Genomic DNA, 24,029 nt, shown 5'->3' with positions numbered 1-24,029 from the left:
CCCTCTCATCTCTAAGAGCTTCATTAACCCTCCTCCTGACAAGGACACAGCCTTTCAAGCACTCTTTCACCCCCACCCCCACTCCTTTGCTTTCCTTAGTGCATTCACCGGGACCTGGCTGCTCGGAACATCCTCCTGACTGACAATAATGTGGTAAAAATCTGTGACTTTGGCCTGGCCAGAGACATCTACAAGGACCCTGACTATGTCCGAAAAGGAGATGTAAGTATGACACCCACCAGCCAGCTAGCCTGACGGCCCTGCCCCTCACCTGAGCACAGCTCCTACCAGTCTGGTGAAGCTATGACCCAGTCTAATGGTGTGCGCTCTCCTCTCCTCTCCCTCTGGGTTTTCTGTCCTCTCTCTCTGTCTCTGTCCCTCCCTCTCCCTATCCCTCTCCCTCTCCCTCTGTCTCTCTCCTATCTTGATTTTCTAGGCCCGGCTCCCCCTCAAGTGGATGGCCCCTGAAGCTATCTTTGACAAGATTTACACTACCCAGAGTGATGTGTGGTCATTCGGTGTGCTGCTGTGGGAAATATTCTCCCTGGGTAAGCATCCTTCAGCCCTGCCTCCTCTCCAAGCCTGGCTGCTCCCAGGCATAGCTCCTGTAGACCAGACAGGCCCAGTCACCATCATGGCCCCAGCCCCTCAGGCTGCTCCCAGGATCCATAAGCAATCAGGCAATACAAGATATCAGGGGGCTGAAGGAGGGGCTCTTGGAAGCAGTTCAGTGGCCCAGTAGATAGAGGGTTAGGCCTGTGTCAGGGAGACTTGAGTACAAATCCAGTCTCAGACCCTTACTGGCTATGTGACTCTGGGCAAATCACTCTACCTCTGTCTGCCTCAGTCTCCTCATCTGTAAGATGGGGATAATACTAGTACTGACTTCCTAGGGCTGATGTGAGGATCAAACGAGATTAACATGTTTAATGCCTTAAAGAGGCATAAAATAAATGCTAGCTAGTGTTATTTTCTGTTTTGTTTTTTTTGTTTTTGTTTTTGGAGGGGGAAGGCAAGGCAATTGGGGTTAAGTGACTTGCCCAAGGTCACACAGCTAGTGCGTGTGTCAAGTGTCTGAGGCCGGATTTGAAATCAGGTCCTCCTGACTCCAAGGCCGGTACTCTACTCACTGTGCCACCTAGCTGCCCCCTAGCTAGTGTTATTATTAGGGGGAGGAGACTGCATCTTAAAGCCCCAGATGTGGAGGGGCAATGGCAAGTTCACTATGTCTACCATCATATGTCCCGAGCCCTGGGATGGGCCAAGTTTCAGAATAAGGCATCTGAAAGAACAGCTGGGCCAGCTGGGCCACTGCTAATGAGTCATTTGGCTACGATAACCTTTGCAGAGTCAGCCCTCAGAGCAGAAACCAAGAGAATACACTCCTCTCTCAAAGCTCCAGTGCCTTTCTAGAACTCCAGGTGTGGTGATCTGTTCACCTCAATCATATCAGCCTCAGAATCCCAATTGCTGTAGTTTTGAGGTCCTGCTTGTTAAAATGCTAAGCTAACCTATTTGAACTAGTAAATAAGCATTTATTAAGCTCCTACTATGTACTAAGCACTGGGGATACAAGGAGAGGCAAAAGACAGGCCCTGTCTCCAAGGCACTCATAATCTAGTGGGGGAGACAACATACAAACAAATCTATCCAAAGCAGGCTCAACACAGGATCAATAGGAAATAATGACCAGAGGGAAGGCCCTGCAATTCAGAGGGGTTGGGGAAGGTTGCCTGTAGGAGGTGGGGTTTTAGCTGGGGAGGTCAGTGGTCAGAGCCAAGGAGGGGAGCATGGGGGGACAGCCAGAGAGAATCCCCAGAGCTGAGAGATGGAAGGTCTTGTTGGTGGAGCAGCCGGGAGGCCGGGGTTGCTGGCCGAAGGGGAGTGAGGGGTAAGAAGACTGGGAAGGCAGGAGGGGGCTGAGTCAGGAAGAGCTTTGAATGCCAAGCGAAGCATTTTGTACTTGATCTTGGGGGCAATAGGGAGCCCCTGGAGTTTGAATTCCAGGAAAGTGACATTGTCAGACCTGTACTTTAGGAAAGTCACTGCTGGCTGAATGCAGAGCAGATTGGAATAGGGAGAGACTTGAGGTGGGTAGACCCTACATCAGCTTTCACAATACTCCAGGCGCAAGGAAATGAGGGTCTGCACCAGGGTGGGGGCAGTGTCAGAGGAGAGAGGGGGGCATACTGGAGAGATTCGGCAAAGGTAGACATTGACGGGCCTTATCGAAACAGCTTAAGTGAGGGGTCTGGGATGACGCCTAGGCTGTGAGCTTCAGGGACTGGAAACATGGTGGTGCTCTTGACAGTAATAGGGAAGAGAGGAGTGTTTGAGGGAAAAGACATCGAATTAAGTTTTGGATATGTTGAGTGGAAGGTGTCCATGGGACATCCAACTTATGAGGTGCAAGACTGGAGGTCAGTGCAGTGGTTAAGGCTGGAGAAGTAGATTTGAGAATCACCAGCATAGAGATGCCCTGGGAGCGGATGAGATGAAGTGAAGTAGCACATATGGGTGCAGAAGAGAAGAGGGTCCAGAACAGAGCCCTGACAGTGTGACCTAGAGGAGGAGCCAGCAAAGGAGACAGAGAAGGAGCCATCAGAGAGGGAGGAGGAGAACCAGGAGAGAGGAAAGAGAAGAGAGACCCATGTCCCTGCCCACCTCTCCTTATGCAGAGGACAAAGGCAATGATATGGATCAATTTAACTATTTCAAAAGTATTTTTGCATTGGGTACAAAGCAGAGAGGATCAGAGATTTGGAAGTGGAAGAGATCTCATACCAGGCATGGGGAACCTGCAGCCTTGAGGCCACATCTGGCCTTCTAGGTCCTCAGGGTGCAGCCTTTTGACTGAATCCAAGTTTGACAGAACAAAGCCTTTTATTAAGGGGATTTGTTCTGTGAAGTTTGGATTCAGTCAAAGGGCCACACTTGAGGACCTAGAGGGGATTCGTTCTGTGAAGTTTAGGTTCCGTCAAAGGGCCACACTTGAGGACCCAGAGGGCTACATGTGGCCTTGAGGCTGCAGGTTCTCCACCCAGTACATGGACCATTGAAGTTAACCTCCTTATTTTATAGATGAGTAGTCAGAGGCACAATGACACATCCATGGTCTCCATGGCTAGTAAGTGTCTAAGGTAGGATCAGTGTCTAAAGCCCCGCCCACTATACCACATGATCTTTCACCCCCACACGCTCACTCTTTAATCAAACCTAGCCCCAAGTCGACACTCCAATGTGAGTGGGCTTAATGCAAGGGAAATTTGAGAGGGAGGTAGTACAACCAACCTAAGGGGGCAAGGATGTCAGGAAGGTCCCTGTAGAGGGGATGTCACTGAGTTGGGCTTTGAAGGAGGTTAGAGATTGTAAAAGGCAGAAGGAAGGACAGACTTCCTTCCAGGCCCAGCAAATAATCTGTGCTAAAATGCTGGGAGCCACCATTAGGCCAGTTTGACTGGACAAAGAGAAGTAAGATGATAGGTGGGATCCTGAGCCTGGAGAACCTTAAATGGCGGGCTAAGGGTTTTTTTTTTAAAATACAATTCCGTGTTTCATTCAAAGCACAATGGGGGGCTCTTGAAGAATTTTAAATAGAGGGGAAAGGGGGTTTGATCTGCATTTTGAGAATTTCATTTTGGCCAGCTGGGTGAAGGATGGATTGGAGTGGGTAAGAGCTTGAAGCCTGGCTCCCAGAGGGACGAGGATGCGATATTCCAGGCGAGAGGTGATGAGGGCCTGAACCAGAGCAGAGGCTGGACTGGAGGACATGAAACCAAGCAATATTAGGCACAGGAGGCCCTTGAAGCACAATGCATCCAGACTCATTTGCTCTGAATCTCCTCCTGGGGCTCCGAATCCCGAACCATGTATCTGTGGCCCAGGCAGGGGCCACCAGGCGTACCCACTTTGGAAACAGACAAAATAGCCACAAATATTTGATTAGAGGTTGATGACACTGGGTATCCAGGGGGATGGATTCAAAGCTTTCTAGATCATTGGAAGCCAAGACCATGGAAAGATGTTTGTCTTTCTTCCAGGGGATGTTTTGGCTCTCCTCCAGGGCTGCTTGTCTCTAGGTCTTGTCCCAGAGATAAAGGGCATTTAAGACACAGAAGAAAAGATTTCTGTTGAAAGCCAAGCACACCATTTAGCCTTCAGTCAAAAAAGTCATGGCTAGCATCAGAAGTGAAATCACCATGTGAGACAGGGCATCTTCTGCCCTCTCCGTATTAAAGCTCCGAGATTTTAGAAATGGATTCTCTTACCTGAAGAAGCCTGAGGCTGGGGGCAGTGTGGGGCAGTGGAAAAATTGCTGGATTTGGAGGCAGAAGTCCTGGCCTCAAATCCCACTTCTGCCCCTTACATTCTCCATTACATTCTCCATCTCGCACCTCGAGGCCTTTGCATATACCACCACCCCCACCTGATCCTCCAACTTGTCATTGTTTTTCTGAAAATGTGACCCCTGAACTGAATACAATTAGCAGGGCAGAAAACAATAGTTCTATCACTTGCCCCTTATTCTCTAGACACCGCACTTGTGTGGTACCAAATAAAGCAGGGCCATGGAGTCACGAAGACCTGGGTTCTAGTCTTACTTCTGACACTTAATACCTATGTTACCATGTGCAAATAACTTCACCTCCCTGGGCCTCAGTTTCTCCCTCTGTCACCTGAGGGGATTGGACTTGATGGCCCTCCAAGGTCCCTTCCTGCTTGAGATCTGAGTTGTATTTGATGGTCTCTGAGGTCCTTCTCAGCTCTAGGTCTAAGATCTTCCCTGTGACCTTAGACAAGTCCCTTCCTCCTCCCTGGGCCTCAGTTTCCCCCTCTGTAACTTGAGGGGGTTGGACTTGATGGCCCCCTGAGGCCCCTTCCAGCTTAAGATCAGGGACCCTATGATTTAAACTCAGAGTCTTAGTTGTAATTGTTCTCCCACTACCTATCTCGTTGTGACAAGGAAAGCATCTTTGGAGGTGCATGAGTTACTATGATTATACTACTCTCCCTTCCCCATGGGCCCAGAACTCTCTCCAGGCTCCTGTCTCCAGCCCCACTGCCATCTTTCTTCTGAACACATTCCATTGTGAAGAAGCAATAGAGGAGGAGAGCTGAGTACACTGAGTCCTTTGGCCAAGGGGTGAAGCCTCCCAGGGATTCTCTGCTTGCTCTGCGCCCCTCACTAGTACCAGCTGCTGACTTCCTCTGTCATGTTCCAGAGAAACACCCATGGAATGAAGTTCAGCCCCTCTTGACTGGACGCGTTGGGTCCCAACATAGCAATCTGAGGAAAAGAATAAACTGTTCCAAGGGGGCCCACAGATTTGGGCTATGAAGTTGCAAAGGCCAAATTCCCTAGGACCCAAGTTAGGGCCAGAGCATGCTGCCAGAGGGAGATGACCCCATTACCTTTACATGTGTGGTCCAGGCCCCACCCCCCTGCTATCTGGTGCTGAGAGACTCCCTTCATGTAGAGGGAGAGGAGTTACAGGTGGAGGGGAACTGAGGGGTCGGGGAGTCACAGAACCATGGGACATTAGAGCCAGATGGGACCTCAGAAGCCATTGAAGCCAACCCCCCACCCTTTATGGAGGAGGAAACTGAGGGACTTGCCCAATGTCACACATTGGAGCCTAAATTTAGAACTGGAAAGACCCCATGAGGCCTTTGAGTGCAGTGTTCTCTCTACCCACCCCCCAAGTCTGGGCCTTCCTTTTCCTGATCAGATTCCAGAATATTGAGGTTTGGCACCCAAGACTTCCCATCTCTTTCTTAGAGCTCCTAGGCTAGACGCCTGCACCTTTGGGTGATGAAAGGCACTGCCCCCACCCACCCCCATGGGCATGCTTTCTCTGACTCTTCCTGAGCCTGAAAAGACAATTGCTGAAATCCCAGGCTTTCGGAAGCAATGAAATAACTCTGATACTTAGAGACCATTTTGATCAGCTGGGAGGCACTTTCAAAATTATCCAGTCATAGGATCATAGATAGCAAGCCAGAAAGGGCCTCAGAGGCCATCAAGGCCAACCCCCCACAGACCTGAGAAGGAAAAGTGATTGGCCCAAGGTCATACATACAGGAAGGAAAGAAGGAAACAAGCATTTATTAAGCACCTACTGTGTGCCAGGCATGGTGTTAAACTCTTTGCAAATATTATCTTATTTGATCCTCGCAATAACCCTGGCAGGTAGATGTTATTATTGTACCCATTTTACAGCTGAGGAAACTGAGGCAGACAGAGAGATCTCTGTGACTTGCTCAGCTTAGAAGTGTCTAAGGTCAGATTTAACAGGTCTTCCTGACTCGAGGCCTAGCATTCTAGAATCCTAGGACTAGAGCTAGAAGGGACCTCATTTTACAAAGGGGGAAACTGAGACCCAGAGAGGTGAATCGACTTGACTCAGATCACACATAGGGCCAATCAGTCAATAAACATTTATTAAGCACCTACTGTGTGCCAGGCACCAAACTAAACACTAGAAATACAAAAAGAGGTAAAAGACAATCCCTACCCTCAAGGAGCTTACAATCTAATGGGTCCTCGATCTAGAACTAATAATGACCTAAAAGGTCACCTAGTCCAACCCCCTTGTTTTAAAGAAGAGGAAACTAAGGCCTGCCTAAGGAGGTGAAGCATTTGTCTGAGGGTCACATAGCTAGTAAGTAGCAATCCTGGGATTCAAATCCAAAGCCTTTCAGTTTACAAAGGCCCAGAGAGAGGAAGGGACTTCGCTTGCCAATCCAGGTCTACCTACTCTTCCTGCTGAGGAACACTGACTCCTCTCCCTTCATCTTCACCTCTGGCCTGTTTACATAGAGGGGAAACTGACTCTGAGATGGGCTGTAACTCAGCCAGGATCACACAGATAAAGTGGTAGGGCCAGCCCAGGGCTCTGGGTTCCCACCTGTAAATCCTTTGAGCTTTGCCACCTTGGGAGCCTAGCACAGGGCACATAGTAACAGGTTCATGGCAAAGTAGGTCCATAAATATTTGTCTTCCGCCTACCATCTTGGCTTCAAACTCTCATTCAAGTTTGGGAATGTGCTCTCTGCCCTCCAGAAAAGACCAAGAGAAAAAAGGTGGCTGTTTACTAGTCCCATAATCTAGTAAATACTGGAGAGTAGCTGGATTGCTTCCAGCGATGAGCCTCCCTGCCCGCCCACCCCTTGACAGGGGCCAGCAGCATGGCCATGCTCAGAAACAATCTGAAATGTCTCTGGAGAAGTCATGCTTTGCCCAGGTGGTCCAGAGTATCTCAGATAAAGAGAATATTGTTCTAGTTCAGTTGTCTTGGAAGGGGGAGAAGCCTCAGACCCTAGATACCAGCATGAGTGCAACCTTGGAACAGATACTTTGAGGAAGAGATCTGAGAGACCATATTGTCTAACCCTTTCATCTTCCAAAGTCAGAAACTGAGGCCTAAAGGAGGCAAGTGATTTGCCTGAGGTCACACAGGCAGTGAAGGGGCCTCCAGACTCCCAAATCCAAAATGCTATGCCACATTTTTTTTCTAGCTTGTTATCTGTCTCCATTGTTAACGATCATCAGAGTCCTGGCCCTGGGCCAAAGTCTCTTGGCTCAGACAGACTGGGATACAAGTCACCTCTTTCAGAAGAATACCCATTCCTAAAGGCTGCCCTCTATCAGCACCTCACTTCTGCCTTGGGTCTCCCAACATTTTTTGGAAATCCCCCTACCGTCGGGAAATATCTGAAACCTGAAATGCTTGTCTCCCACAGGTGCTTCACCCTACCCAGGGGTGCAAATAGATGAGGATTTTTGTCTCCGACTCAAGGAAGGCAGCCGGATGAAATCCCCTGAGTATTCGACTCCAGAAATGTAAGCTGTCCTCTAGGTCAAGGGTCCCAGGGTTGATCATTGCTGGGCTCAAGAGAGCTCCAAATGACCATTTGGGGACGTCCAGGAGCATAGAGTGACTCAGAGACTAAGGAGTGCCAGATTGAGAAGGGACCATTGGCATTTCATCTGGAAGATAAGGGAGTTTGACTTGATATTAATTTCTGGTACCCATAGAGGGCAAGGTGACTGATTAACAGTCACATCAGCTGTTGGCAGCTTCTGGTCCCAGCTCTGAAGCTGACTTCCTATCCACTGCTTGTTCCAAGTCTTCTTCTAAATTGGGTGCCTTGTTCAGAGGAATTGGACTATTAATGATAGCATGGTATAGTCAGAACCCAATGATAAGCAAAAGCACAGAAGTGATTAGTCAGCATGAAGAGGCCTATAAATAGCTGTCCAAACTCTCATTTAGCATTTTCCTATTCAAATGGAGGGGAGAGTGGAAAGGGCACTGAATTGGAAGTCAGTCAAGAACATTTACTAAACATAAGGCACTGTGCAAAGTGCTAGAGCTACAAAAAGAGGCAAAGACAGTCCGGTCCCTAGAGTCAAGGAGCTCGCAGTCCAATGAAGGAGAAAACAAGCAAACAAGATCTATACAGGATAAACAGGAAGTAATGAACAGAGTGAAGGCATTGGAATGGAGAGGGGTTGAAGCCTCAGTGAGTCTGTTTCCTCCTCTGTAAATGAGAGTATTAAGCTAGATGACCTCTGAGGTTCCTTCGCAGCTTTGACATTCTCTGTTCTAAAGTCCCTCCCAGCTCTAACATTCCATGTTCTAAGGCCCCAATCACCTCTGAGATTCTGAGCTCTAAGGCCTCTCCCTGCTCTGACATCATCCTTTCTAAGGGTCTTTGAGGTGTGACTTAACTTCACACTTGATGCTTTGGTTCCCAGAGCTGCCTGGGAGCTGGTGGTTTTCAGGGTGAATGGTAGTGGGGTAGTAGGAAAGTAGGAAGCAAACCACCAGGAGGTTACCTGGTGTGACCATCTCGGTGTTCCTCCCCAACTTGAAGCTATGAGACCATGCTTGATTGCTGGAATGGTGTGTGCACAGAGAGACCTACTTTCACTGAGCTGGTCGAGCGCCTTGGGGACCTCCTGCAGGCCAGTGTTCAGCAGGTATGTATATAGCCCACCCTCCTTATCCAGTTACACTAACCAGGGCTCTGTGATCCTCAGGGAAGAAACCAGCCTGAGACCATCCAGGTGGGAAGACCTGGAAGAGTGAGCGGGGTGGGGTGGGAGTCCTAGGAGCCAGGTGCAGGGGAGTAGGGATTCCATTTAAAAAATGAGATTCACCTACCCAGGCCAGATGAAACAAACTGGAGGCAATTAGGTTGACTTCTCAGCCCCACACCCTGGAGTAACAATGGTCCTTTATCTCTGCCTCCCTCTCTTTAATTAGCTTCCCATGTCAAGCTGGCATCCTTGTAGCCCTGGATATGCTCAAGCCAAGCCAACTGCCTTAACCCCCACTGCCTCCTACAACCACCTCCCAACCCAAGTGTGTTGCCATAACATTTAAGAGAAAGGACTCAGTCTCCTTCTAGTGACTGAACCTTGAACTGAGTTGGCGTCTTGAACCTCTTATTGTCTCAACTCAATTTCCATGCATACCCTTACACACACACACACACACGCCAAAGAGACACACAGATAGAAAGAGTGACAGAGGGAGACAGAAAGATAGACAGACAGAGAGAGAACCAGACTGGAGGGGAGAGGTTTAATTTTCTGGGAAAGTAGGGTAGGGGTCCTGACTTTGGCTGCTCCATTAAGCAAAAGCAGAGGGATGGTGGAGGAACAAGAAGGAGGTGTCTCAGGCAGACAAATATCAGAGTGGAGAAGATGAAGAAATGGTGTGAAAGGCCACAGATTTCCCCCTTTGTAAACACTTTCAGCCAGAGGCCAATCATCCTACAAGATTCCCATCCCACTTAGTTCCGGCCCCCAATAGGTGCTGAATTCTGGGACAGTTACAATGTAGGCTATTGTGACCAGGTGGTAGGGAGTGAAGGGGTTAATGCTGTAGATAGTAATAAGTTGGTGCTGTCCTCATCCCCACTGAGTGGGGCCATAAGCAATGAATGGACCTCATTCACTTGCTGTGGGGCTCACCAGCTGTGCACCCATCACCCTGACCCATTGCCCCCTCCCCTTGCCTCTCCCTCCATCTCGCACCATGATCACTTCTGTTTGAAGCCAGAGCTGCCCTTTCCAGGGGATTATGGATCCCCATATGGAAGCTTAGGCTCCATTGCACATGCCCAGCCCTATAGGTGAGAACCAGTATCTCCCTCCCTCCTCCCACCCCAAGGTGGTGTTATCAGATTTGCCTTTATAATCGTTGCTATGAGCTTAAGAGTCAGGAGAAACAGGTTCAAATCTTCCTTCTAACGCTTCCTAGCTATGACCCTGGCCATAGCTGATTTCTCTGAGCCATGATCTGCTCATCTCTAAAATGAGGGTGATGATTTTTATACTGTCAGCTTCACAGGGATTACAGGGAGAGAAAGCAGCGTGGTGTAGGGGAGAGAGAAACCACCTGGGAGGCAAAGGCCTGGAAGTGGTGTCCCAGCCCCACCACTCCTTCCTCCATGTGACTAGGAGCAAGTCCCTTCACCCCACTGGGCCTCCATAAAATGAAAGGCTTGGACTTGCTGGCCTCTGAGGGCCCTTCCAACCCCAGATCTAGGCCCCGAGGATCCTACACGTGACTCCAGTGGGGCTCAGTAAGATTAAGGGGATTGGGCAGGCTGGCCTGCAAGGCTTCTTCCATCTCTAATGGAAGAGACCTTGAGGTATGGTCACCATCTTTGTCCTGACAAAGATCCTTCGTAGCTATTTTCTCATCTGGGCCCAAGCAATTTGTAATCCTGGTCACCCATGCAAGCATTACCTGCCCTTTCCAAACCCAAGCCAAGGACCACCCCCTACACTCTCTCTCCTCTCCCCTCTCCTCTCTTATCTTTTTCTCTCCCTCCCTCCCACCTCCTCTCCTCTCTTCTCCTCTCTCTCTCTCTCTGTCTCACTCTCTCTGTGTCTGTATCTCTCTGTCTCCCCAAAAGTAGCAGTGACTGATGGAAATGGCAAGGAGGGACCTTAGAATATAGAAAATGGATCATGTGAACAGGCCTTCTAGGGTCCCTCCCAACTCTGACATTCCAACCTTCTGTATTCTATGTTCTTTTCTGTCCTATAGGCTCTGATAATCTACCTTGTGTTTGCTAAGAGGTCATTTAGTTCAACAGCATTATTGTGTAAATAAAGATACTGAAGCCTAGTGAGGGGCTGGTTAGTAGCAGGCCCAAGGCCCAGACTCTAGTGTTTTGTTCAGTCCCTTCCAGGCCATTGCAAGTCAGTCTCTGAGCCCTCAGAACCCTTATCAGAGATGCTGGAGAACCTCATCTAGGCCCAAGTCCTCCTACTGGCCAGGTTTGGGCCTATAGCGCCACATCCCCAGTGCAGCCTATTGAGTGAAGCCAGAGGGAGGGACATGGCGTATTGGGATTGAGTCTGTGTCTCTTTTGCCTATATAGGAAGGCAAAGACTACATTCCCCTCAACATGTTTGACAAAGAGCTTGACTTCAAGGCCACCCCCATGGATGAGAATCTGATCAATGGCCCTACTCACCGGAACACTGAGGAAGACAGGTGAGCAAGATACTGTTACTGCCACCACTACTGTCCCTTGAAGCCAAAGGTCTGGGAGACTTTAGTGTTTTCTCTGACACAGGAAGAGGTAGAAGAATTGGGGCCGGGGGGAGAGGAGGGCAGCTCATAGACTCTTAACGCTAGAAAGGCCTCACAAGCTACTCTCTTCCTGTGCCAGCTTTCTTATTCTGTGACTCAGTTTCTGCATCTGTAAAATGAAGAGTTTGGACTTGATCTCTAAAGCTCCTTTTAATTATCACTAAGGTCCTTTCTGGCTCAAATATTTTATGGTCTAAGAATTTAGAATCCACCTAGCCTAACTGCCTCATTTTACATATGAGGAAACTAAGTCTCAGAGAAGGAAATAAGTGACAGAGATAAGGCTATAAACCTAAACTGCCTTGCTCCCACTCTCATTTGATTCATCTTAGCAAGTTTTGGCTGAATTTCTACCACATTCACTACCCTATGAGAGGGACCAGGAAGGGGGATACAAAAGCCTAAGACCATTCTAGGCATTTACTCCCCAGCTCATAGACTGGATTTAGAGCTGGACAGGGACCTCAGAGGTCATCTGGTGTCACCACTTCATTTTACAGAGGGATTAACTGAGGCTGAGTAATGATTCACTTGGGTGTTAGGGGTGAGGCCAGGATTTCAAGCAAGGTTCTCCAACTCCAAAGCTACCCATCTTTCCATGTTCAATGAGACCATCTTGGCATTGAACCACAGAAGGCCTTATATGACCTTGAGGTATTTCCAGGAGGGAGAGATTGTTGTGGGTTGGAAGGATGAGGGAGAACTTTCTGCAGTTGAGGCTTGAGCTAGATCAGGAAGGACCAGAAGAATTTACATTGGAATCTATAAGAGTATAAGACCAGGGCCTTGAGAAGGTGAGGCGTATATGATTGTTTGAGTCTGGCAGAGTGTAAGTGGAGTCAGAGCTGGCAGGCACTATTGAGTCCAACCCTCTCATTCTGTAGGGGAGGAAAATGAGACCCAGGGAAGTTAAAAGACTTGCCCAAGGCCTCACACAGGAAGCAAGCATCAGAGGCAAGGTTGAATTCACTTGATTAAATTTGCCTGTGACTTGGGAGCCAGTACTCTTCCCAGCATACCCCACTTTCTCCGTGAAAACTGTCTTCTAATTGTTGAAGGCCCATCCTCTAGAAGAGAGCTTAGGCATTGCACTCAGCCCCAAAGGAAAGAAAAATGGAACAACAGGTGGTTGTTGTCCTTTGTTCTGGAAGAGGACCAAAGTGACGTCACTATGTCAGGGTGTCCGACTAGGCCTGATCAGACCAATATGAGCTTGGGAGGTTCTACCACAGGTTCGGCACAAATAGTCCATGGGAACGTTTGGGGTGGATTTTCTAAATCTGCACATTGAGAATCACATTGGGAAAAAGCAAACTTCCATTCAAAGAAACCCATAGCAAACTAGGCCACTTTGGGAGGTGGTGGGTTCCCTTCCCATCACTGGGAGGGCATCATGCCTAGCAAGAGGTCACAGAATTTCCATTTCTTATAGGAGGCATGTTCAGGCATGGTTCCTTTAAGGAAGTCCTCTTGGGGCATTCTGAGATGCTTCTTCCTGTGCCAGTGAGAAAGAAGGCCCTCCCCTCAGGCTGAGGGAGATAGCTCCTCGCTATGTGGAAGCTCTGCCAATGACCCCTCTTCTCTCCCACCTGAGTTACCAGGCTAGGCATCTCCTCCCCACTTCTCCCCGTGGCTCCCACAGCTAACGTAGTACATCCCAAACAGACCTCATCATCTTCCCGTGGCCTTCTTTCTTCCTCCCAGTCTCGTCATCTTCCTCACGATGTCCGGATCCTATTTTTGCTGGGATAAAGGAGGGAGAGGAAGGGCTCGATCCTTTGCCAAATCCTCTTCATTCCACTCTGCAACATCTCTCCCCACCAGCCCCTTCTCCCTGCTGGCCTCTTCTCCCCACATAGAGGGCTATCGTCCCGATTCAGGCCCTCATCCTCTCTCAGCTGAACTATTCCAAAGCCTAAATGTTCCCCTGCTTCCAGCCTTTCCTCTCTTCTCTCCAATCCTGCCTTCCACACCACTGCCCAGTCAATATTGCTAATGTATATGCACTTACACACTTCTCAGGAGCCTTCAATGGCTCTTCACTCCCCAGTGAAAAAAGTACTGGCATTCAAGGCCCTCCAAAATCATTCCATCCTTGTCTTACCCCACTTCCCTTCACATATTCTACTGTCTATCCACACAAAAGAGATTACTTTCCTTCTTCCATTCCCATCCTGCCCTGACCTCAGTAGGCCGAGAGTGGGAGGTGGTGGAAGAGTTCGTTCCAAACACGATAAATGAATGCCAAGCACAGATTGCCACCTATGAGCCAAATGGGCCACTTTGACAAAGGAGAATTATGTCCACAGACAGGCTAAGGCAGCTCAGCATTGTGTCTTTTTATGCCCAAGTTCTTTGGCACATAGTAGGTGCTTGCACATAGTAGACACTTGATAAACGCCTTTTGAATGGTTTGATAGGATTGCATGACTGTAGGCAAGCCACCTGGCTCATTGGGGTCCAATACAGTGTTCCCCATTGCCTCTCTAAAACATGATTCACTGTTGCTATCTTCAGCTGATGTAACTGGTATATTGACGATTCAGCTGTCCTCCATCCTAGTCAGACTCCATTGGGAGTCTTGTATTCAGTTTGGGGCACCCCCCCTTTAAGAAGGACATGGTTTGTGCTTGGCCCAAGTTGGAGAGTATCCAGAGAAGAGAGACCTTGGTTGAAAGAAGTGGGGATATTTAGCCTGGACAAGTATTTGAAAGACTGTCCTGCGGAGGAAGGATTGGCTTTGTTCTGTTTGGTCCCAGAGGGCAGGCCCAGGAGCAGGGGGCAGAAGGTGCAAAGGTTAGTGCCAGGGAAAATTCCCCAACAATTTAATGTTACTTGGTGGAAGGACGTGGTAAGTTGCCCGTTCTTGGAGGTCTTCAAACAGGAGCTGGGTGACTAGTGGGTGAGGCAGAAGGATGGGTAGGAACAGATGGCCACCGGGGTGCCTTCCACTCTCACATTCTGTGAGTCAGACAGTGGGTCACCCATGCCGCCTTCACACACAAGGATCAGCCGAGGTATCAGTGAGTGAGACTTGGGCTCAGGTACCAATTCTCTCTAGGACATCAACAAGGGCTGGGAGTAGAATCCAAGGGCAAGGCCTGAGGGTTGAGCATTACCCACATTACTGTGGACCTGGGCAGAGACTTCTGGTGAGATGACAGACGGGCTGAATTCTCTCTCTCCCACAACAGCATTGGCATCCAGATGCTCCCTCTGAGCGGTAAGACTTCAAGTGAGATCCTTTCGGAGCCCAAGAAGACCAGGCCTGAGGTAAGCATTTCCTCCTCTCTCCACTTGGCACAAGGCCTGAGAATTCCCAAGAATCTTGTGAAGAAGGAGGGAGCTTGAGTTTCAGGGCCCTATAAGGGCCACATGAGGGAAGGGGAAGAGACAGAACAGGAATGGGGAAGATTTGGGAGGTAGGGCTTTGGACATTACAGTCACACTTAAAATTGCTGACCTCTCTTCCTTCTTCTGCCCAGGAGAACAAGTTGGAGAGCAGGCTGGTGCTGCCTTCAGTGAAGCGCCTGGAGACTCGATCCTGGCCCTATGGACTCATGGCATTGGCGTGAGTACATATATCCCTGGCCTACCCATCCTGTTAACTGTTGCCACAGAGAAGGGCAGCCTGGTGCAATGGAGACTGGGGAAAAAGAGATTGAGGAGCATCATAAATGCCCCCCAAGACTCCTGCCCCGCCCCCTCTTCTTTTTTCCCTTTATGCTCTCTGGCTTGATGACCTCATCGGGTTCCATGGGTTCAATGATCATGTCTGCCCTACCTCTGGCAATCCAGCTAGATGCGTCCCCAGTCCCTCTCTTCAAACATCTTCTGCCTCTTTGCCTTCTCCACCTGAATGTCCTGTGGGCATCTCAAACACCACGTGGCCCAAATAGAACTCATCCCTGACCCTACCTCTTCCTGCTAACTTCCCTATTTCCCTCAAGGGCAGTCGCCCAGATTCACAGCCCTGAGTTGTCAGCCCTCTCTTTCACCCCCAGAATCCAGTCAGTGGCCAAGTTTGGCCAGTTCCAGATCCCCAACAAATCATACCCATCCCCTTCTTTTTCACCCCGAGTTGATCTCCCTGCCTCCAGTCTGGCTGTTCCAGAATGCCCTTTCTAAAGCCCAAGTCTGACCTTCCCCTCTGGATTAAGCTACTTTCTCTGCCATTGCAAGCCTCTGTCTTATCACTTTCACTTATTACATATTTAATTCCTTTACGCATTCTACACTTGAGCCAAACCAAGCTACTCACTGTTCCCCAAACTGATTGTTCTATTTTCTACCTCCGCTTCTTTGCAAAGGGGATCCAACTTGCCTGCCATGCTCTCCCTCCTCACATCTACCTTTTAAGCCTCCTTCGAGGCCCAGCTTAGGCACCACATACTCTGGGAAGCCTCCTCCCTCTGTATTTGACCATCTCCACTTAGATGGCCAAGTTACAGCCCTCTAGAAGCTTCCTTCCTTGAGTTCTCAGTTTTGGATTGTGACACTGTATCCCTGACATCTAGCACAATGCCGGGCACTTTTTTCTTACCAGACCTTTGGCTTGCTCAGTGAAGTAACTCCCAGTGGGGAAGCTCCCCCTACCAAGGCAGATCTCCTGATCTGAGATTACTAGAGAAGCACCAAGAACATGCCCAGTGTGTGTCAGAAGGGGTATTTGAAGCCAGGTAATCTTTCCCCTTTGGTCTATTCTGTCACTAGCCCATCCCTCTTCTAGGACAGTGAGTGCCATCCTTCATGCTCCGTCCTGAATTTGCAGCAGTGCTCCTCATTATAGCCCTGCCATCAGGTCAGGGATGCTTCCTTGTGGCTCCTTTTCTCAGCCTCCACAATGAGGCCACAGTCCTCCAAGGACCCAGCCAACATCAGAGTCGAGAAATAGTTCGTTCTCTCTGAATTGGCCTAAGGGACCCAACAAGATGCATCAGTCTTTTGGCGTTTCCCTACGAGAATTGGCTAAGGAACTCAAGGGGCTCAGCCAGAATCTCGCTCAGTAGGAGTGGGCTTTTGCCAAGGCACATTCAGTTAAATGAATGTCCTGTGTTAAATGGGTTGGGCTGACAGCTAGTGAGCTTCCCATCACTGGCGATCTTTAAGCAAAGGCAGGCTGACCACTTGTTGGGGATACTGTAGAAGAGATTTCTGCTTAGAAAACTGAGGCCCAGAGATCATAGCCTAGCACTGGTTAGACTAGATGAGAAGCATCACAGTCCAGTATAAAGAGCCCTGAATGTGGACATTGAAATCCGATCTCTGCTATCTATGATTTGTGTGATCTGGGCAAATGATCTAGGGCCTAATTTCCTCATATGGAATATGAGGGGGTTGGATTCCATGGCTTTTTATGTCCCTTTTGGCTATAAATCTATGATCCCATGACCTCCAAGTCCCTTTCCAGCTCAAAATTGATAATGCCCCCTGGGCATCCAAAGAGATGTTTCATGTTAGACAGGGCAGGTGATGGGAAAGGGAGTACAGTAAGCTTTCCTGCTTCCATGAGGGAACCGGCAGTCACTGGACCAAGATTAATCCTTCAAGACTAGCTCCCCACCCCATCCTCAGTCCTTTATCAGGAGTTCCTTTCCATCTGCAGAATGGGAGGATTGTTCCACTGTGGTTCATCAGCCAATTATTCCCTCCCCCACTGTGGCCCACAGCTCAAGGTCTACCTCCAGTGTATCACTCACAGCCCAGGAAAGCTCCCCCAGGCAACTCTTTCTCCCTGGAACTGGGCTTTGGAAATCCTCCCTTCCCTTCCCTTCCCTTCCCTGAGGAGTGAGGGCGTGTTTGGGCTAGCCAGCTAAATGTCCCCCTTGTTGAGAGCATCCCTCTCCTGGATCCAGATTGTCTCAAAAGGAAGAATTGGCAACCCTGAATGTCGATGGCAAGGGAGTGGATAGAGGAAAGTACTGCAGTCATGACATCCTCCATCTGAGAGGCCCACTAACCCCATTTGTGAGGACATGTGGCCTTCAAAACTCTAGCTTTTTAGTGGGAGACAATCTCAAGGAACTGGGTTGGCACTCCAGCCTAGGGAGGCAAGTCCATGAAACTTGGAGTGACTGCTGGGACCAAGGGATTAGGTTGCACTCTTCAGTGCCAGTTTGTCTGGCCTCCAAGCTCTAGGCATCTCAGTCCTTCCACAGAGCCCCAGGGATGCCAAAAGCAAGATTGGCTTCGAGGCCTGTGGGAGGGAGCCCATTCTCACATGGAAATTCTGTATTCTAACCTTGACTTAACTGTCTTTGAACGTTCCGTGCTTTGAGAACATAGAATTAAAATTCTAGATACCTTATATACAGGATTTTTTAAGCTGTCCTAATTTTAAGAGAAGAAAGTCCACTTGTAACAATACATAGTGAAAGGAATCTCTTTATTTCAGTTTCAATTTCCCGAAGTTTGGTCAAGAAAATATGGTCTCTATAATTTGCACAACACCTTGGATGGGGATGGGAGATGGGGGGGGGAGGTGGCAGTATGTGGAGGAAGGAACTGCTGAGAGAAGGGAGAGAATTGCTAAAGGCATCAGTGGAGGTAGAAAGGGAAATCAAATACTGACCTTAGAGCAAGGAAGCCCTGGGTTCAAGTCTGCCCTTTGACACAGTTCCCAGTGTGCAAAGTCACTCCACACATGCTGAGCCTTCTCTTCTCCTTAGGCTTTGGGAGCCAGTATGTCTCAGAGGTAGGACTTGAACCAAGGGCTTCCCAGCTGAAGGCCAGCTCTCTACCCACCCTTCAGCACTGCTTCTCATTTACTAATGAACACATGAAATAAGCTAGTGACTTGTCCCAGGACCTTTTCCATCTGAACTCCATCAAAAAAGATGAAAACAAAGTGATACAGCTTTGAAAACATGCTCTCATGTTATCTTCACAATGGTCTTGGGAGGCAGGTAAATGTGACAGAGACTCCCCTCCACCAACATAGCAAATCCCCCTGCACATTAGTAACAAGCACCTCTGGGACTCAGTTTCTTCCTCTGTAAAATGAAGGGATTAGACTGAGAGGCCTCTAAGGTCCCTTATAGCTTGAGAATAAGGATCCTTCTGGAGGAAAGAGACTTTCCCTGACTAAATATACCTCTGCCCTGCGGGGATGGGTTCTGCTCCTTCTCCATGCAACAGCCATCCCTCAGGAGTTCTTAGAAACTGGCCCTCTGCCAGAACCTATAGTGACCTACCAGCCCACACAGGGGCTCAGGCCAGGCCACCCCCTCTTGCAGTCCAAGCCCCATTAACTAGGTCAAGCTGTCCTCGGAGCCAGCTCCAACCCCCCACCTGAATCTGGACCAGAATTCTTGGCAAAAACAGAAGTGGGCCCCTAGTGGCCTTGATCTCTGGCACTTCGAGGCTGGACCCCTCTGGGGTCCCTACCCTGCCCTTCTTATCAGAATGCAGGGGAGATTGGGTTTCTACTTGGCCAGAGCTTCCCAGAGTGATGAGTGGACAACAGGAAGAGAAGGAAGAAAAAAACAATAAAAAGACAGAATCTGCGTAGTTTCCCCAAGCTGAGAATGGAATAAAAATAGAAATAGATGCCTTAATCCGAGTTATTCTGCAAAAGAGGCTCCTGAAATACTCATTAAAGGCAGATTGGCCTGTGCTGTTGGCAAGCCTGGCTCTCCATCCTGATGACCCAAAGCCCTGAGCCCCCAGGGCAAATGCAGACCTTGGCTTCATACTAGCCCTAGGCTCTGTGTATGTACCCCAGCCTTCCCCACCCCCCTGCCCCCGACCAGACACCAAACTTGGCATCTGAGATAAAAGGAGGTAGGCGGCCTCAGTATCATCAGAGAGAATGTCACTCCCACAGTCAGGGCTGTGGAAAGGTGGGGGTTGAGGGGGATGGCGGTGGAGATGGAGGGCCCTGGGAGGGGGGTGAGCAGAAGAGTCTCTCTCTTCCAGACTCCCCCTGCGCTGTCCTCAGTCACTGCCCACCCCCAACCTGCCCTGCATTCCCCTCCTCCCCAGGCTAACTAGGGAAACTGAGAAAAGAAGAGGCCCCTTCTGTCTCCTTTAATATCCCTCTGCTTCTATTTAAGAATAACACTCTGCTTTCATTTACTTCCCACCATGATTACCTGGTAAATAAGGAACCCCACTGAGAATATGGAAGTATAGAGAAATGCTAGGCAGAAATGCTGAGCCTGTCAGCCCAAGAGAGGCCTTCCTCCCCTCTCTCTCCCACTCCCATATGGGAGGGGCACAGGTGAAAGTTACAGTGAGTTGGTGTTGCCAGAGTCCTGGGAAAGCTCTTTCTGCACAAAGATTCTGTGAGGCTCAGAGTGTGACTATTGTACCATCCTACAGATCCAAGGCTCCCAGATCTAGAATTGGAAATGACCTCAGAAGCCATCAGAGGGGCAAACTGAGAGGGGAAATCTTCATTCTCATTAGAAGGCCCCATTCTCATAGAGATAATAAGTGGAGGAGGCAAGATTTGAACTCTGGTCCTCTGACCCCATAGTCAGCCAACTGCCTTTTCCCGGCCCCAGGCTGGGCACTCTGACTCTATCCCTTCCTCCTAGTGCTCTGCCTGGGCCTTGCTTCTGCATGTTTGGGGACTATCCCTGATTTGGTGTCAGGGGCCTGGGTCTGGATCTTGGCACTGCCTCTTGGTTCTTGTGTGATTGGGGGGGGGGGGGTCACTGGAGCAGCCCTAGATGCTAATACCCACAGAAACTTAGGCCTTGGTACCTATACCTTTCTGCCTCTTTACCCATTTCGAAGGGTGCATCAGCACTGAACCCAACCTTAATCTGAAATGAGTCTCCTCTAGATGAAAGGAAGGAAAGAAATAACCATTTATCAAGCACCTACTATGTGCCAGGCACTGTGCAAAGCACTTTATAGTTACCATCTCATTTGATCCTCACAACAATCCCGGAAGGCAGGTGCTACTATGATGCCCATTTTACAGACAAAGAAACCGAGGCAGACAGAGGTTAAGTAACTTGCCCATAGTCACAAACCTAGTAGTAAGTATCTCAGGACAAATTCAAACTCAGATCTTTCTGACCCCAGATCCAGTGTTCTAGACCACCTGATGGCAGGGCATCTCAGCTGACTGGGGAAGGGGAGAGAAAGAGAGAGACAGAACTAGGGCCTGGGGTTTTTGATGAGGCCTGGACAAAGATGACCTCAATTAGGTTAGCTAGGCGCTCTTGGCTAAAATCATTTGAAGCTGCCGGCCTCTGTATATTGAGGTCACATCACAAACAGCTGGGCATGAGGTGTGCCGGTCTACACGAGAAACAGGCCACGTATTGACTTAGAAAACTACACATTAACATTATCTGGATTGGATTAGATTGGATTGGAATTTGTTTTGTTAAGCATTTCCCAATGCCATTTTAACATGGTGGGCTGCAGGTATGACACCTCTGGTCATTCTGGAAACCCTGACTGTTCAGTAAAGACAGTGCTGGCAGATTAGCTGTGCTCAGGTCCAAATTCAATGCTGGGGGGAGGGGCACACGAGAGACAAAACAGGAGTCCTAACATCGAGTGTTTGGAGTGTGTGCTAACTGGGGAAATATATTACTAATGCGTATGTGGAGGTGGGAGAGAAGCCAAGGACCTGGATTCAAATTTCACCTTTATTATTACTGATCTATATGACTTTGGATAAGTTCCTTCCCCCACTCTGAGCTTCAGTTTCTTCCTATGTAAAAAGAGAGGGTGGAGGAGAGAGTATTAGATGATCTCAGGCTCCTTCTAGCTTTGATATTTTGTGATTCTGAGCATGCCCAGTGGATGGGAGGGGGAAGGCAGTGGAGATGCTTAATGCCAAGCCAGGCCTCAAGCAGATATGAAATGTCACCCTTTCCAAAGCCCCAGATGACTTCAGTGAGGGATAGCACACTTTCCCACTAACAGCTCAGTAGGCCTGTGGCCAAGCCAGGTCACGGAGCAGGCCCAGAGACAGTGGCAGAGCAGACTGGTTCCAAGCACAATGCTTTCATCCTCTGTTCCAGCCAGGGGCCACACAGGACAAACCCAAGGCGCCCCAGAGCCCCACTGATGACCCTAAGAATAATGGGCCACGTCAGCAAGATGCCACACTATGGTCATCTATGGGGTCAGCTTCCAAGGGCGGTCACAATAATAAGAGGAGATCAAGTTCAGGGGGATGTCATGGCTGGAAGGGCCCGTAGAGACCATGTAATCCAACTACTGCATTTCACACAAGAGGAAACTGAGGCATTGAATTCAAATGTTTCAGGCCCTGCCTTGCCATAGGGATATGAGGAAGAGGAAGTACTCAATCTCCACCTGCTGGCAGATGTCTGAAATGCTACCATCAGACACCCATCTCTTTAAACTTTGTTACCTATTGGAATGCCAATCCTATGACGGGGGGTGGTTTCTGGTGCCAGCTCATACCGGCCTTCCTAAATGTGAGCATTTAAGCCTCAGAAATCAGCAAGCTCCATCAATTAGGGCCTGATGGATTGTTTTGCTGATTGTCTAGGCTTAAGAAGGTGATAAAGTAAATGTTAATAATGTTAAAAGTGTCATGCATACATTTTTTCTCCCAGAGGGCTGGTTGTTAAACATTTAGTAGCACATCCCTATCTCTACCCCCACCTTCATGCCATAAGCCTTTCTCAGGCATCAGAAAGCACAAAGCAAGCCAAATGGACACTGCACTTTCCTTTCAACAACCCCAGGAAGTCGGCAATGAAAGTACTTGCCCCATTTTAAGGAGAAGGAATCAGGTCAGACAGACATAGTGAAGGACTTGCCCAGGGTCGCACATCTAGAAAGGTACAGAACCAGGATTCCAAATAAGGTCGTCTGGCTCTCAGTGTCTCACCCTAGCGTACCCCAACTGTCCCTCAGGATGATGACTGGCAAAGTTGGGAGAGACCATGCCTGGGGAATTCTCACCTATAATATCTAAAGCAGGGGTGGGGAACCTAGAGGACTCTAGGTCCTCAAGTATGGCCTTTGACTGAATCTAAACTTCACAGAACAAATCCCCTTAATAAAAGGATTTGCTCTGTAAAACTTGGACTTGGTCAAAAGGCCACACCCAAGGACCTAGAAGGCCACATGTAGCCTCGAGGCCACAAGTACCCCATGTCTGATCTAAGGCTAGGGCAGCTTGGTGGTGCTTCAGTGGGTAGTGTGCCAGGTCTGGAGTCAGGAAGACCTGAGTTCCAATCTGGCCTCAGACACTTCCTAGCTGTGTGACCCTGGGCAAGTCATTCTACCCTATTTGCCTCAGTTTCTTCATCTATAAAATGCGCTGGGGAAGGAAGTAGCAAACCACTCCAGTATCTTTGACCCAAATGGGCTCATGGAGAATCGGACATGACTGAAAAACAACCGAACGACAACAGTGCATTTCTAGGATCTGCTTGGGACACAAACCAGCATCAGCAGTGGGGCTGGGCTGGAGATCCTTTGTAAATGACTCCAGTCTTTTACAGCTGGACCCAATGCTGAGCATCCCCAGCTGAGATGGAAGCCCACTGTCAGGAAGAGCTTTGGCCCTTCATTTACCCCTCCAGGGCCTCCTTATGTGGGTGGGGCCTCGGTGTGCATGGCTGGGCCCTGCCTTCATCCCCACATCTCATCCCAGGATAAGAAATTCAATGCCTCCCACTCTGTACTCAACCACCTTCTGTTCTTTCACCAGCCTGAGAGCAGCCAGCAGAAGCAAGGAGTCCGTGCTGCTGTCCGAGGAGAAGGAGGTTCTGAAGCCCCAGATGCCAGCCCAGCTGGATGAGGATGACCCTCTGGCCTATGCCCTGGAGGACTCCATCCTCCTACCCCTGGATCCAGCCCTTGAGTGCCACAGCCCACCCCCTGACTACAATTCTGTGGTCCACTATTCTGACTCACCAGTGTAACTTCTGGCCAGTCTTCTTCCTCCATCCAGCTCACCCCACCTCAGTTACAGCATCCACCATCTTCCCCAGCACTCCCTCTCACCCTGCCCCCACCAAGAGAATCAATCCATGAGTGCCTTTCACAGCTGTACTGTCCCAGGGACCAGCTGTACAAGAAGGGAATAGGGAGGGGGGAATCTCAATATTAAAGTCTCTGCTCTTTCTTTGGAGTCCCTGCTGCCCAGACCATATATCAAACCAGACTCCGGATAGGGAGGCTGCTCCTTTTACAGTTTTTGACCACTGCCTCTCCAACCCATCCGTTACCCAGCCCCCTGCCCCTGCAACCATTATACGGCCATACACCCACACCCAGGCCAGCTTACCATGAGACTTCATCATCCTACAGATATCACAGTGGAGGGCCAACCCGTCATAGCAAGGTTCCAGGCCTCCCAGTCAAATACCTAAGGCCTTGAATATCTTTCTTAGTTCCTGAAACCAAGGAAGATCCTGGTGGAATTCAACAGTAGATGCTTGAACAGAGAAGGTCAGA

General features: G+C 49.2%; 1 protein-coding gene across 1 annotated transcript in view; it reads left to right on the top strand.

Annotated features, from left to right (window-relative positions):
- LOC118832733 (vascular endothelial growth factor receptor kdr-like) overlaps positions 1-23,703 on the top strand; it is a 201,196-nt gene extending 177,493 nt beyond the window's left edge. Inside the window, exons 23-30 of the mRNA XM_036740068.1 lie at positions 100-222; positions 437-548; positions 7,744-7,843; positions 8,881-8,986; positions 11,407-11,522; positions 14,816-14,894; positions 15,107-15,192; positions 23,281-23,703. Coding sequence (XP_036595963.1) covers positions 100-222; positions 437-548; positions 7,744-7,843; positions 8,881-8,986; positions 11,407-11,522; positions 14,816-14,894; positions 15,107-15,192; positions 23,281-23,494 — 936 coding nt within the window. The 3' untranslated portion in view covers positions 23,495-23,703. The remainder of the gene's footprint in view (positions 1-99; positions 223-436; positions 549-7,743; positions 7,844-8,880; positions 8,987-11,406; positions 11,523-14,815; positions 14,895-15,106; positions 15,193-23,280) is intronic.
- Positions 23,704-24,029: the final 326 nt, after the last annotated feature.

This window comes from Trichosurus vulpecula, chromosome X, assembly GCF_011100635.1.
Source record: "Trichosurus vulpecula isolate mTriVul1 chromosome X, mTriVul1.pri, whole genome shotgun sequence".
Lineage (NCBI taxonomy): Eukaryota > Metazoa > Chordata > Mammalia > Diprotodontia > Phalangeridae > Trichosurus > Trichosurus vulpecula.
Note: the sequence above shows the minus strand (reverse complement) of the source record. Positions and strands in the feature narration are given on the sequence as shown.